We start from the raw sequence: 13,891 nt of genomic DNA, 5'->3' as shown, positions 1-13,891 counted from the left end.
CCTGGTGGCGCAGTGGTTGCGCGTCCGCCTGCCGATGCAGGGGAACCGGGTTCGCGCCCCGGTCCAGGAGGATCCCACATGCCGTGGAGCGGCTGGGCCCGTGAGCCATGGCCGCTGGGCCTGCGCGTCTGGAGCCTGTGCTCCGCAACGGGAGAGGCCACAACAGAGGAAGGCCTGCATACCACAAAAAAAAATAAATAAATAAATAAAGGAAAATTATAGACATTAATTTTCCATTGGATTTTTCTACCTGCAGCTTCAGACTCTGGATTACTTTTCTCAACTATAACAGCCACCCAGCAGCTGAGTATTTTAGAAGAGAATTTCTCCTGGCACCTCCTGCCTTTGTCTGGAGAAGCTTTAGGGCCAGAGTAGACACATGCCCACACACTTAAACATGCAGATGGATGAATTTGGGAGCAGTAAAGGAAGAAGGCTTCATGGTCACTGCTTCTGTGTGTATTAAAGTCTTTGAAGTAATCAGAACCTTCCACGTCTCAGGAAGCAGGGCTTCCCCTCACCCTTCCTGCCTGGGTGCCAGGCTGTGGTTAGAGGTTTGACATGTTAATGGGCTTTAATTGGTTGCTGTGTGTATGGCTTTCCTTCCTGGCAGCCTGACGGTGGGGTTAATAGCACCCGCTGCTAATTTTTGAATCCGAGCTCCTGCTGGGCCTCCATGCTAGTCTGATGCCCTGGTATAATATACATCTTTCCTTCTCTATTGAATATAACCATTTCACTTCATATCCAGAACTGTATTTATTCCCTACAGTTGATTTCACATTTAACTATTGTTAGACTCATGGACTTAGAAAAGGCTGTTTCAGCCAGATGTTCACTTTCAGTAGAATTAGAGAATGTTAGAATTAGAAGGGATCAGTTAGTCTTATCTTATTTGACCATTGAAGAAACTGAGGCCCAGAGAAGGGAAGTAACTTCTCCAGGTTCATACAGCAAAGAATTGATGTAGCCAAGACAGCAACATAGGTCCTTTCATTCCTGATCCATAAATCTTTCTAAAGTGTCTTTTGAATCATCTTTGGCAGACCACAAATCTGGTCCAGTAGTACCCTCAGTTATATGACTCATGAGCTCCATTTTAATTACACTGAACAAAATCTACACTGTGTAATTTTTGGGTGTATGGCCCTTGGGGCCTCTTAAACTGAAATAGTTCAGACGTTAGAAGGCTTGAAGATCCACAGCTTGTATATGAAAACTTTCCATATGATCTGAGAGCTGCCATTCTTGTGAGCTTCATTTAACCTCTTTTGAAAGCTCGCCCAAGAGCAGGGAAATACAAAATTCATTTCAGAAAATGATTTCAGGCTTTAAAATATTTTGTCAGAAAATTCAGCCTTAAATTTCTGTTAAGTCCTGTTTGCAGTAGTGAAAGCTTCTTTGATGGTCATTGGCTTAGGGTCTTTAGGTTTTCAATTTTGTTTTTAACAGTGTTTCAGAAGATTGCATTAACTGTGTGGAACACATCCAGTGAAAAATATGTGTTCCAGAGAACAAGATGTGTTTTCCGATCAGAGTGAAGAATTCTGTGAGGATTTCGAGAAATCACGTGTAAAACATTGACTGTTCATATAACCAGACTGTTAACTAAAGCCAAAGTACTAAACGTTGTATCAGGGAAGTAGTACAGTGCATCATTCTAGCAGACCATGGGTAGGACCAGGCACAGCAGTTTGGAGGTGTGCCCTCTGTGTCACTGTCCATGGTCCTGAAACCAGGGCTTCCCTACTGGAAACCAGAGTCTCCCTTCTGGGCTCCCCTAGGGGAAAAATCACTGTCATTTTCCCTCAGTGTTATTTTCCATCTTGATTTTAAACTGGATGGTTTTTACATCACTATAGAAGTGACAGAACCATGTCTTGTGTTTCACAATTAAAACATCTAATCCCATGTACATTTGATGATCCTCTTACACAAGCACTGTTTTTTCCTTCGAACTTGAACACACTCCTCTCCCTATGTCTCTCTCTCACCAACATCTTGCTGATGTTATATGGATTTAATGGATTCTTAAACATGCAGAGCCACTAGACTTGTCACTAACATTGTACACGTTTCTGGCTACTATTACAGTGTTTGTGATGTCTTCTTGAGCATGCTTATATAGCTCTTTGTATATCCCCAATTCACAGTAACCACTAATCTTCTTGAGCCTCCATTTAAGTTACCAGGGTGGCCTCAACTTGTTTAAGAAAGTTTCCTACTGATCTGTGGGGCCGGAGGCTAGGTATGTTTGGCTATTCTTCTCTCCCAATTTCTCTTTCTGTAGAAAATTTACTTTTAGGCTCTGAAAAGAAATCCAGAAATTAAGGTGAATGATTTGTACGAACAGAGTCATTTCCTTCTAAAAGTAAAACTGTATTCTTATTGCCACATCCAAGTGCGATTAGCTACTAGGTAGGACATACATACACCTACGTGTATGTTTGTTAGTGAAGACTTATTCACCATTCCTTTGAAGGTCTGGTAGTAACACTACTACTACTACTGCTGTCACATCTGCCAGTAATAATAACAATAATAATATTTTTAATTCTAGCTAACACCTCTATAGTGTTGAGCATGTGCCTGGAACTCTTTTCAGTGTTTTACGTATATTCACTAATTCATCCCTCACAGCAACCCTATGAGGGATTTGCTATTATAATCCTCATTTGGTAAATGAAACTGAGGCATGGAGAGGCTAAATAATTTGCCCAAGTCCATACTCATATAGTTAATTTTTACTTTAATGCTAGCCCAGTAGAATAGTGAGTCTGTAAACAGTGAGAGCAGTTGAAATCTGGGTATCCCCCTTACATACTGACTTCTCAGACTGTTATCAGGTTTTAGAGATCCTGGGGTCTCCTTTCTTCAGCTTGGAGGAGATGACTGATAGGAGGTAAAGCTTCCAGTTTCTCAGTGTTCCCCAGGCAGGTTTTGGTCATAAGTCATGAGCAGAGGCAAGGGAGGAAGCGCTGGTTTGTATCAGTAGAGCCATCTACATTGATACAAAGAATGACCTGGCAATGGGGTGTCGGGTATGGGTAGCCCACAGGGTGATTGAGGGTTAGACTGTAGGGGGCACTGAAATAGTTAGGACTATGTAAAAAATGCTGGGTGACCAGGTGTGTTTAGAAACAGTGTCCATGGCAAGGATGAAAGAGTGGAGGAGGTCAAGAATGTTCACTGTTTTTCAGAGGCAACTCCATCAACTGGAGGTATCACGCATGAATCTCTCTCCTAGCTTTATATGTTCCTGAACTACCTCCGTGTGCCTTAGCTGTTTAAAATTTTGTTTTTCCTTTTCTCTCTTTCTTCTCTCCCTCTCTCCCTTTACCTCCTTCCATCCCCATTTTCCCCTCCCTCTGCAGCCTTCATATGGTGACAAGACATCTAATCCTGAAGTCCTGAAATGGATGAATGATTTGGCTAAAGGTCGTAAACAGCTCAAAGGTAAATGCCAGCAAGGGTCTCCTTTCTCAGGAAGGAAGCAGATAAAATTGTGATAATGTGCTCCAAGGAGTTCTTGATTCTCTTCCACCTGTGCCCTCTTTAACCTTGTCTCCTGCCTAGATCAGAGGCCCCATCTTGAAATAAAGGTTCCTGGGTCCCCTTCATTGTTTGATCCCATTTAATACATCTCCTTATAAAGAGACTGAGGAACTCCAGACTCCCAGGTGGAATGATTGATTCACTTCAGTGCCAGAAACATTTCAACATGTGGAGTATTCATTTCCCTGGGTTATTGGTTTCTTGGATGTTAGAAACAGAAGAAGCCTGAGCAATCATTTATTCCACGCACCCCATTGCACAGATGAGGACATTTATGTCCAGAGAGAGGGGAAGGTGACATAGCTGGGAGGTGGTGACCTAGGAGTAAAACTTGGTTCTCCTTCCTCCAAATCCAGTGTTCTTCTTTCTCTGTCTCTCTGGAGATGGTGGTGTGAGTATTAATTAACTCTAAAATCTATCTTAAGGGATGATGGTTATTTACCAATAAAAATTTATTTTCTTCCTCTCTCTACACTTTTTATTTCAATACTTAGAGACATGGGAGTTTTTCCAGATTTCTAGAAGGATGGTGATAAAGAACTGAAAGGAATATTAATTCAGTGGTATTGAAGTGTAGTGATGTAGCAGGTTTATAATATATGCGGTGTTTAAACACCATGCCAGAGCCTAACTAAAAAACAAACATCAAACAGAGAAGATGAGCTATGTATGTAATTGAGAAATCAATATAAATGGCCTCATTCAAGCGAGCAGTCCCCTAGCATATTCTGAAATCTAATTTCTTGATAAGTCCCAGGTGGCCTTTTTATTTTTAATTACGTAGGTTTATATAAAGTCACATTGCAATAATGGTGATTTCTGGATTTTAAATACTGGCGTTAGACAAAATTGTGAAATCTGTCAAGTTGGGGCTGGTATTCCCATGTCCCCTTCCCCACCCCTCCTATGTATCCTCAGACGTCTGCACTGTGTAATGCCTTCCAGAAGTACTTGCATTTCTGTAGGGGCTCTTAATGGCTGAACGACTTTCAAAACCCAAATACATGAATCTTTGAGTATAGAATTTCAGGTGTTGTGATAGATAACAGGTGAAAACTTTGGGTCCAGGTACCACTGGTCTTCCTCCAGGAATCCTCCTCGGAAATCTAGACCACTGAGTTACTCCCACAGATGATCCTCCACCTCCATGAGAGCCCAGCCTCAAGAGCCCTCTATTTTAACACCTGGGGAACCATCATCGGCACTGTTCATTTCCACTCACTTGGCATCAGGGAAGGAATTCCTGAAAGGCTGTCTGCTCTTATTAGGGCCATTGAGTCCTCCTTGCTCCTGGTAACTCATGGCATTTCTCTTAGAACTAAAGCTGAAGCTGTCAGAAGAACAAGGGAGTGCTCCCAAAGGCCCACATAGAAATCCATCCTGTGAGCAACCCGCAGTCCCTGGAGAGAATGGGAAGCCGGAAGCTGTGGGCCCTGAGCCAGGCTCCTCTGGAGAGGAGACTCCAGATGCTGTGTTGACATGCGTGAAGGAGAAGAGAGATCAGCTTCCCTCTCAGGAGGTTTCTAAGGTACCTCGCCAACCTTCACAGAGCCCCACCACTCCACATGGTGCCACTGAGATCATGATTTTGACCAATTTGTAAGAGCACTTTGGTACCACATAAATATCTTTAGGAGACTGGCTCTGAACTTTCAGTCAGATGAGTTCCTAGTGGGTTATTAGCTATGACCTAGGGCATTGCCATTCTGGAGGTTACAGTGTCGCACGCTGATGGGAGACGCATGGTAAAGACACTAGGGCATTTCATATTCCTTTCTCCCCAACCTCCCCCGATAAGTTAGCAAATGAACCTGAGACTAGGATTACAATCTCATTTTACTGTATGTTTTATTAAGAAATAATAAAGCAGGAATGAGGTATAAATAGTAAGGAAAGTGGTTTAGTATTTTATATGATAAGAATAGAGATGTAGGGTTTCTTGAGGAATGTTAGGTGAGATGTCTAAAGACTTCAGCTTAGATATCTTGGTTTTTTGTTTTGTTTTGTTTTGTTTTTTGCGGTACGCGGGCCTCTCACTGTTGTGGCCTCCCCCGTTATGTGCAGGCCCAGTGGCCATGGCTCAGGGGCCCAGCGGCTCCGCGGCATGTGGGATCTTCCCGGACCGGGGCACGAACCCGTGTCCCCTGCATCGGCAGGCGGACTTTTAACCACTGCGCCACCAGGGAAGCCCAGACATCTTGGTTTTGAAATCTTTGTGAGATACCCAGATAGAGTTGTCAATTATGCATTTGGATATGGGTGCCTGGAGCTCAAAGAAAAGATTAGATTTTACAAAAATGATGATGAAAGCAATTAGTATTTAGTATTTACCTGGTTAATCCCTCATCCTGCATATCTATGCTTACATTTTACTTACGCCAAGGAACCTTCCTGTAGTCCTTCCTGTCTGAACTCTGAGTGATGTGGTTGCCTTTCATTTCTTGGGTAATCTGTAGCTACCTTAACATAGCTCTAACTATGCTCTGTGCCATTTTCTGTCTCTCATTATAGTACTTGAAACTTCTTAAGTAGAGTTTAGGCTGTTTATTGTTCATGATCCTCAGTGTCTGTACAAAGTAAGTATTGAATAAATGTTGGCAGAGCAAATGGATATATGAAAGAACAAACTAGCATGTTTGACTTTGAAATGAAGTCTTCTTGAGGAGAATGCTGGCTTCACCTGTTCTATTGTACATATCTAGTCTTGATCATAAGGTGGCAACATTTACCAAATCCCAAAAGGCTTGCCATATGCCCCCGGACTAGTCCTTTACGTTGGTACACGTGATCTACAAGTAGAAATGGGCCCTTGGCTATCTCTGTCTTTAAGAAATACCTTTAAACTTAAAAATAACCAATATATGTTGTGACTAGTGGTTTTCATCCACTCAGCCAACCTGTCCCTTCCTCCCACCCCCAAATATTCTAGACTTTGTGATAGTGGATAAGTGGATAACTGACTTTCTCTCTCTCTCTCTCTCTCTCTCTGTGTGTGTGTGTGTGTGTGTATAAACACATACACACACAGTCAGGCACATCTGTGGTTTTCCATCCTTCAGTGCTTCTTATGGTCTTTCCTGGATTTTATAGTTACTTTGACCACATCTATAAAAGCAGCTTGGTCAACACCCAAGTCCTAATTCTGTGTTCTACTCAGTTCACTAAGGAGTGAGGGATGAGTTGGGACTGGTATAATAAACTTAGAGCAGGACTCAGTCCTTGAACAAGACACTTTCTAATCATACACACTTGGCAAGTGAACTAATTCTCTGATATTCAACTTGCTCATCTATCAAATACAGATAATACCTATTTATATAATTATTGTGACAATAAAAGGAGATGCCTGGTGACCAGTGGGTAATCATTCATTTGCAAAAAGATTTGAGTGCCTACTCTGTGTTGTGAACTATGATCCATGCTGGATATAAAAAATAAACAAGATAGAGAAGTGATGTGGGTTACCGCCTTCACGGAGCTCATGTTTTTCTGGGAGTTGGGATACAACAAGAAATAACTCGATAGACAAAATCATTAAAATTTTTTATAAGTACTGTGCAAAGAAACAAATGATATGATAGAAAATAATGAGTATGGATGGTTTCTATTTTATATAGGGTGATTAGGAAGGCCAGTAAGATGACATTTAATGCAGAAGAATCAGCAGGCCAAGAGAGCAGCAAAGAGCATTCTAGACGGAACTGCAAGTATGAAGGCCTTTGAAGGAAGAGCTTGTTTGTAGTTGGAGTTCTCAGGTCTGAGGGCTGGAGCACAGGATGGCATGTGATGAAGTCAGAAAAGATAGATCAGGGCACATAACACAGGACCTTTTAGGCCACTGAAAGTATTGGGAAGCTGCTGAATGGTTGTAAGAGCGAAAGTGACATGGTGTGATTTACACTTTAAAGATCTTTTTGATTGCTGTATGGAGAATTAATCATAGGGGAAAAGAGTGGAAAAGGGAAGATGAAATGGGTGGCTTGGACTAGTATGGTAGCCTTGGAGATGGAAAGAAGTAGACACATTCAAAGTATATTTTGGATATAGAATCAAAAGGATGTGCTGAATCTTTGGATGGTAGGGAGTGAAGGAAAGGAAGATGGGTCCATTTACTGAGATGGGGAAAAACTAGAGGAGGAGCAGATTGAGGGTGAGAGTGAAAACTCAGGAGGTCTGTTTTGGACATGTTTGTTTTAAGATCTTTCAGGAATAGGGTGACCGACCCTCCCAGGTTTCCCTAGACTTTCTAACTTTAGCACTGAAAATTCCATGGCCCACCAAAAGCCTCAGTCCTGGGAAAACTGGGATGGTCGATCACCCTACTGAGGTATTCAAGTCAAATAAAAACATGTAAATGAAAATCTGAAGGTCAGAGAAAAACTCAGTTCTTTAGAAGTCATCTTTATTTAAACAGCAATTTATTTCTGTTATTTTAAAAGAAATAGCCGTTAAACTGTTTAGTGTCAGAAGCCCCTTCAAATAAGCCTATCTTTGCAGTAGCCTAAAGTGAGGGCCTTTAAATAGAGAGCATCTGCAGTAGAACATGTACGTCTCAATATCTAAAGCTGCAATATTGTTCCTGGGAGAGCTTAACACAGCAGACCATGAAGTGGCTAGGCAGCTATTAGGTGGTTCCTACGGGGGAGTCCAGAAGCCACAGAAGAAGCAAAGGGAGGATTGAAAATTTCCACAATAGTATTATTCCTGGCTCCTCAGTGAGCTTATTCACATTTGAGATTATCTCATTAGGTCCCAATTCTTTAAACTCAAATTGATGGATGATTTTCATCTGGCGTCTTTGCTCTGCTGCTTAAAATGCATTAAATATTAAGCTTCCAAGATGAAGTTATTTCTTTTCTAGAGAGACCTTCGTTATGACTCCTCTTGAAATTTTTGCATTTGGTGTTTAGTCAGAGCTCATACTAAAGCTGATAAACCCTACAGCATTGCCTTGTCACTTCAGATACTGCTACCGAGTAATCGTCTTCCTCCATCATCTATGGATGATTTTTGGAGATAATCACTTTTTGGTCACAGGGCATCCGTTGAGCACTGGAAATGAATGAATCAACCCTAGGTCTGATTGTGGTGCTTATTTATGTCTTTTCTTTTGAAAATCCTGAATTGGTGCTGGAATATATCCCCTTTTTATTGTCCTTTCCAAGAACTGTAGGTGGAGTCAGGTGCACAGCACAAATTACCAACTGGATGAGTAATGGCAGTTATTCTTGTGGCCCTTTGTTAACTGCAGCATCTTTGAGGAGAAAAGCAGATTTTTTTTAAACATCTTTATTGGAATATAATTGCTTTACAGTGGTGTGTTAGTTTCTGCTTTGTAACAAAGTGAACCAGCTATACGTATACATATATCCCCATGTCCCCTCCCTCTTGCGTCTCCCTCCCACCCTCCCAAACCCACCCTTCTAGGTAGTCACAAAGCACCGAGCTAATCTCCCTGTGCTATGCAGCTGCTTCCCACTAGCTATCTGTTTTACAATTTGGTAGTATATATAAGTCAATGCCACTCTCACTTCATCCCAGCTTACCCTTCCCCCTCCCCGTGTCCTCAGGTCCATTCTCTACGTCTGCATCTTTATTCCCGTCCTGCCCCTAGGTTCTTCAGAACGATTTGTTTGTTTGTTTTTAGATTCCATATACATGTGTTAGCATATGGTATTTGTTTTTCTCTTTCTGACTTACTTCACTCTGTATGACAGTCTCTAGGTCCATCCACCTCACTACAAATAACTCAATTTCATTTCTCTTTATGCCTGAGTAATATTCCATTGTATATATGTGCCACATCTTCTTTATTCATTCATCTGTCGATGGACACTTAGGTTGCTTCCATGTCCTGGCTATTGTAAATAGAGCTGCAGTGAACATTGTGGTACATGACTCTTTTTGAATTATGGTTTTCTCAGGGGATATGTCCAGTAGTGGGATTGCTGGGTTATATAGTAGTCCTATTTTTAAGTTTTTTAAGGAACCTCCATACTGCTTTTCATTTCTAATTCTATTGATTAGAATCTTCTCCCTTTTTTTCTTGATGAGTCTGGCTAATGGTTTATCAATTTTGTTTATCTTCTCAAAGAACCAGCTTTTAGTTTTATTGATCTTTGCTATTGTTTCCTTCATTTCTTTTTCATTTATTTCTGGTCTGATCTTTTTTTTTTTTTTTTTTTTTTTTTTTTTTGTGGTACGCGGGCCTCTCACTGTTGTGGCCTCTCCCGTTGCGGAGCACAGGCTCCGGACGCGCAGGCTCAGCAGCCATGGCTCACGGGCCCAGCCGCTCTGCGGCATGTGGGATCCTCCCGGACCAGGGCACGAACCTGTGTCCTCTGAATCGGCAGGCGGACTCTCAACCACTGCGCCACCAGGGAAGTCCTCTGATCTGATCTTTATGATTTCTTTCCTTCTGCTAACTTTGGGGTTTTATTGTTCTTCTTTCTCTAATTGCTTTAGGTGTAAGGTTAGGCTGTTTATTTGAGATGTTTCTTGTTTCTTGAGGTAGGATTGTATTGCTATAAACTTCCCTCTTAGTACTGCTTTTGCTGCATCCCATAGGTTTTGGGTCGTCGTGTAGAAAAGCAGATTTTTAAAAAACATAATAATTCATTTTATTTTTTTTAAATCAAGTAACAATTTGATAACTGATTAGTGAGTAGTTGTGCATTGGAGAGAGGGAAGACTCACAGGTAAAATGCACCAAAAGGAAGATCCCGTCAAGTTCTTCTACTTACCCTTTAAACAAAAATTTAATTTTCTGAATAGGTAATACTTTCTCACATAATTCAAAAAATATAAAAGGTTACACATTAAAAAGACTCCTTCCTACCCCATCTGCCAGCTCCAGTTCTGAGGTCTCCCACTCTAAGCAGGTGTAACTATTGTTATGAATGTTTTAGGTGTCCTTTTGGAGTTTCTATATAAAGCATATCCAAGAAAGTATCCATACACATTCTTAATTTGCCCCTTTTGAAAAAAGGTAGCAGCCTACATAATTTATATCCTTTTTTCACTTTGCATATTCTAGATAGCTTTTTATATCAAGACATAGAGTGCTTCTCAATTTTTTTATCTTTAAAATTTATGCTTTAATAGCACCATGGTATTGCTTTGTAAGTAATTTACAACATTGATAGTAACCTCAAATCAACTAGTTTGATAGCTTAAATAACATTTAGTATGCCTGTGCCAGGGACATTTACATAAGATAATTAAAAATGATCCTCATTCTGCATATTAAGAATTTGCACATTAAGAATCTAAGGTTCAGAGATTCCATAATTTTCCAAATTAAAAATAGTGTGTAATTCTTGAAGCCAGTTATCTGAACTCATGACCTCTGTTTTCAAGGCCAATATTAATTGGCAGTATGCTTAGAAATCTGAATTGACCAAGCCATTCTCTTCAGCAGTTGCTTTGTATGATTATGTTCATTATTGACTTCCCATGTTGTTGGACTGACTGGTTAGTTCAAGCTGTCAGACTTGTTTCACGTATACTTTCTCCCTCAGTGAGGGGCTGGGGAGACTTAGACACAGAGAAAGTTTGGCAAGACATGAGTCTCTAAAGCTAAAGAGTAATAGATTCTCATCACTCACTGTCCAGAGAGGAGAACGTCAGTTTTACCTCCCTCTCGAGAGAGCTTGTTTATGGTGACGGTTCGACTGATTTTTATGTTTCCATGGTTTACTGTGAAAGAATACATGGGATCAGTGCCATGGGGAGAACGGAAAACAAGCATGGTGGTAAAAGCACTTAAGCTGTGGCAGTTTTTTCCCCAAACAACTTTCTGACCAGGGCCTAGAAAGAAATAACACTTGGGCTGACCATTCAGCAGCAGTTCTGCTTGGAAAGCCAGCTTGTTTGGGGGGTACTATTCCAGATCTTGATAATTCGAGTAACCTACTGGATAGGGGGCCAGGAGTTTTTCATGACGGAATTGTCAAGCTATCAACAAAGTATATCAAATTTTGTTCTATGCACAGTCCCTTCTTGCTCAACCTCCTTTAAGTTACATTTCTTCTGATGCCATATAAAATGGAGGAGCAGGAAGTAAGGATAATTAGCTTTGGGGTTTATCTCCTTATATTTATCTTTAAAATCTGACAACCCATTCATGCGCTGGATATCCCTCTCTGGCTCTTTCAGGTTATTCAACACAGTCCTTGTTTTCTCCATTTAAATAAAAATCATAAGTTAGATACTACTAACATACCACAGTCAGCCACCAATGCAGAATTAGGGAGGGAGGATGCATTTCAGAAACAGAGCCATTGAATTAAGAGGAGAGAATGGTCTGATTCTTAGTAGAAAGTGGTCGAGGAATAGCAAAGTCTAATGTATTTCTGCCCCTTAGATTTGAGGTACCTATCCTGCAGAGCCTACATCTTGACTCATTTTCCACCATGAAGATTGACATTGCAGGCCTCATAATAGCTGGTGTCCATAGGCCCGTGAGTAGAAGACAGCTCCTGGCACATAATCTCACCACTAACCCTTCTTCTTCAGGCAGCATGCCTTCCTGTGCACATATATTTGAGGATAAGCACTTGTGGCATTGAAGTCCTGTACTTACAGCTATTGAACCCTCACATCTGTCTTTGAGGCTTACTTTAATAATGATCCTAAAAGTCAAATCATAGAATCATGAGAGTGAAAGATGAGTGTTATACATTGTACCTGTACCCTGACTTTTATCTAGCATCTGTGGAAGGAACTTTTCTATAATGGCATTATTCATCATTCTAACTTGCTTTTTGGTCACTCTTTTCTTTTTCTCTTTTAAGACTAAATTTAGCTTTTCTAGAATCCAGACAATATACTAAAAATAAATAAAACCAAAAAAATCAAACTGCAATAGAGATGCCAATAACAGTTAAATATATCATTTTCTGAAGAGCTTTCTATGGAATATAAGTCCCAATAAGATACTGAATAAAAAACATTATTTCAGTGTTTTCTGAACTTAGAGATTTCATTTTCTTTGTCACCTATTAAAATCCCATGGAATATATGAAAGAATTTATTTTCTGTGTAAAAATGTGTCATGACTAAGAAAATGTTTAAGGAATGATTGAGCTAGAAAATGAAAGGCTCTTGGGGTTATTTAACCAATACTTAAAATGCTCTACAGAGAGAGGTGGTCTTTCTACTGAAAATAAAAGAGGCTTGGGTTATATAGCCTGTAGAATTTATATGAAGACCTCTAAAAATTGGACTATTTTTGCATATAAACCTGAGTTGTTAGATGGGTAGTAGGAAAGGGGATACACTGGGTACTGTGAGAATTTGAAGAAATATGTGATATAATTTATTTGGGCAGACAAGACTGAAACACAGAAAACAGTTAAGGCCCAGACAGTGAGACACAGAGAAGTTCAGAGAAAAGGAAGATCAATATGGGCCAGAATGGTTCTCACCTGGGATGGGGGCAAGGTAGCATGAGAATAACTAGAAAGCTTAAAAAATACACCTGCTTGAGCCATTTTCTTTTCCTTCAGGATTCTCAGAGGGGATCTGGAAGGCAGAGTCAGATAGGACACTTGGGCAATTATGCTATGTGCTATTTCTACCATTTCCTTCCCACTACCTGCTGAGTGAGAACCACTGGACTAGAATGAAAAGGAGGTTGTTTGTGGTAAATATGTAGAAAACTTAATGCAGGACACACATCAGGGAGGAAAATGAAGGCAAGCCGAGGAGTTTGGTCATTTTGGCTGGAGAGGTAGATAGGTTGGGATAGGTAGGTAGGTAGATGATTAATAGATAAGTAGGAAACTATTTAAAATTTTATGTACTTTGTGACATGTTAAAAATGGTGCCTAGGGATGAGTCAAAGAGCAGCAGGGTAATAGAATACATTAGTAAACAAGAGGTTATGAAATTTTTTGGTTGTTAGGAACTTTTTAACTCCAACTTCCTTGTTGTATAGGTAGGAAATTGAGAATTCAGAGGGGTTAACTGTTTTATCGAAAATATTTAGTTTATGTCAGATTTAGCCAGTACGCTAGCATATAATCCAAGTATGTAGTGATGAAGACCTGGACAAGGTTGGTGTCTGTGGATATAAAAGATCTTGAAAGTCAGATAAAATACATGTTTCAGAAGAAAAATCAATAGCTCTTGGATCACCCATTGGTTTTTTAAGAATGAAGAAGTAATTAAAGAACAGGCTCCTTACCATTTAAACATTGAGGACTCCAGGGGGCTTCCCTGCTGGCGCAGTGGTCGAGAGTCCGCCTGCCGATGCAGGGAACACGGGTTCGTGCCCCGGTCTGGGAAGATCCCACATGCTGCGGAGCGGCTGGGCCTCTGAGCCATGGCCGCG

At 40.6% G+C, this 13,891-nt stretch overlaps 1 protein-coding gene across 18 annotated transcripts in view; it reads left to right on the top strand.

The window, feature by feature from the left end:
* The window catches only part of FAM13C (family with sequence similarity 13 member C), a 401,019-nt gene that overhangs the window by 378,740 nt on the left and 8,388 nt on the right, over window positions 1-13,891 (top strand). For all 18 annotated transcript variants that reach the window (XM_028482088.2, XM_028482086.2, XM_055081352.1 and 15 more), the window contains 2 exons: window positions 3,375-3,456; window positions 4,872-5,083. In XM_028482088.2, coding sequence (XP_028337889.1) covers window positions 3,375-3,456; window positions 4,872-5,083 — 294 coding nt within the window. The remainder of the gene's footprint in view (window positions 1-3,374; window positions 3,457-4,871; window positions 5,084-13,891) is intronic.

The sequence above is a fragment of the Physeter macrocephalus genome, chromosome 20 (assembly GCF_002837175.3).
Source record: "Physeter macrocephalus isolate SW-GA chromosome 20, ASM283717v5, whole genome shotgun sequence".
Taxonomy (NCBI): Eukaryota; Metazoa; Chordata; class Mammalia; order Artiodactyla; family Physeteridae; genus Physeter; species Physeter macrocephalus.
The sequence above is the reverse complement of the archived record's forward strand: the minus strand, read 5'-3'. Positions and strand labels throughout refer to the sequence as shown.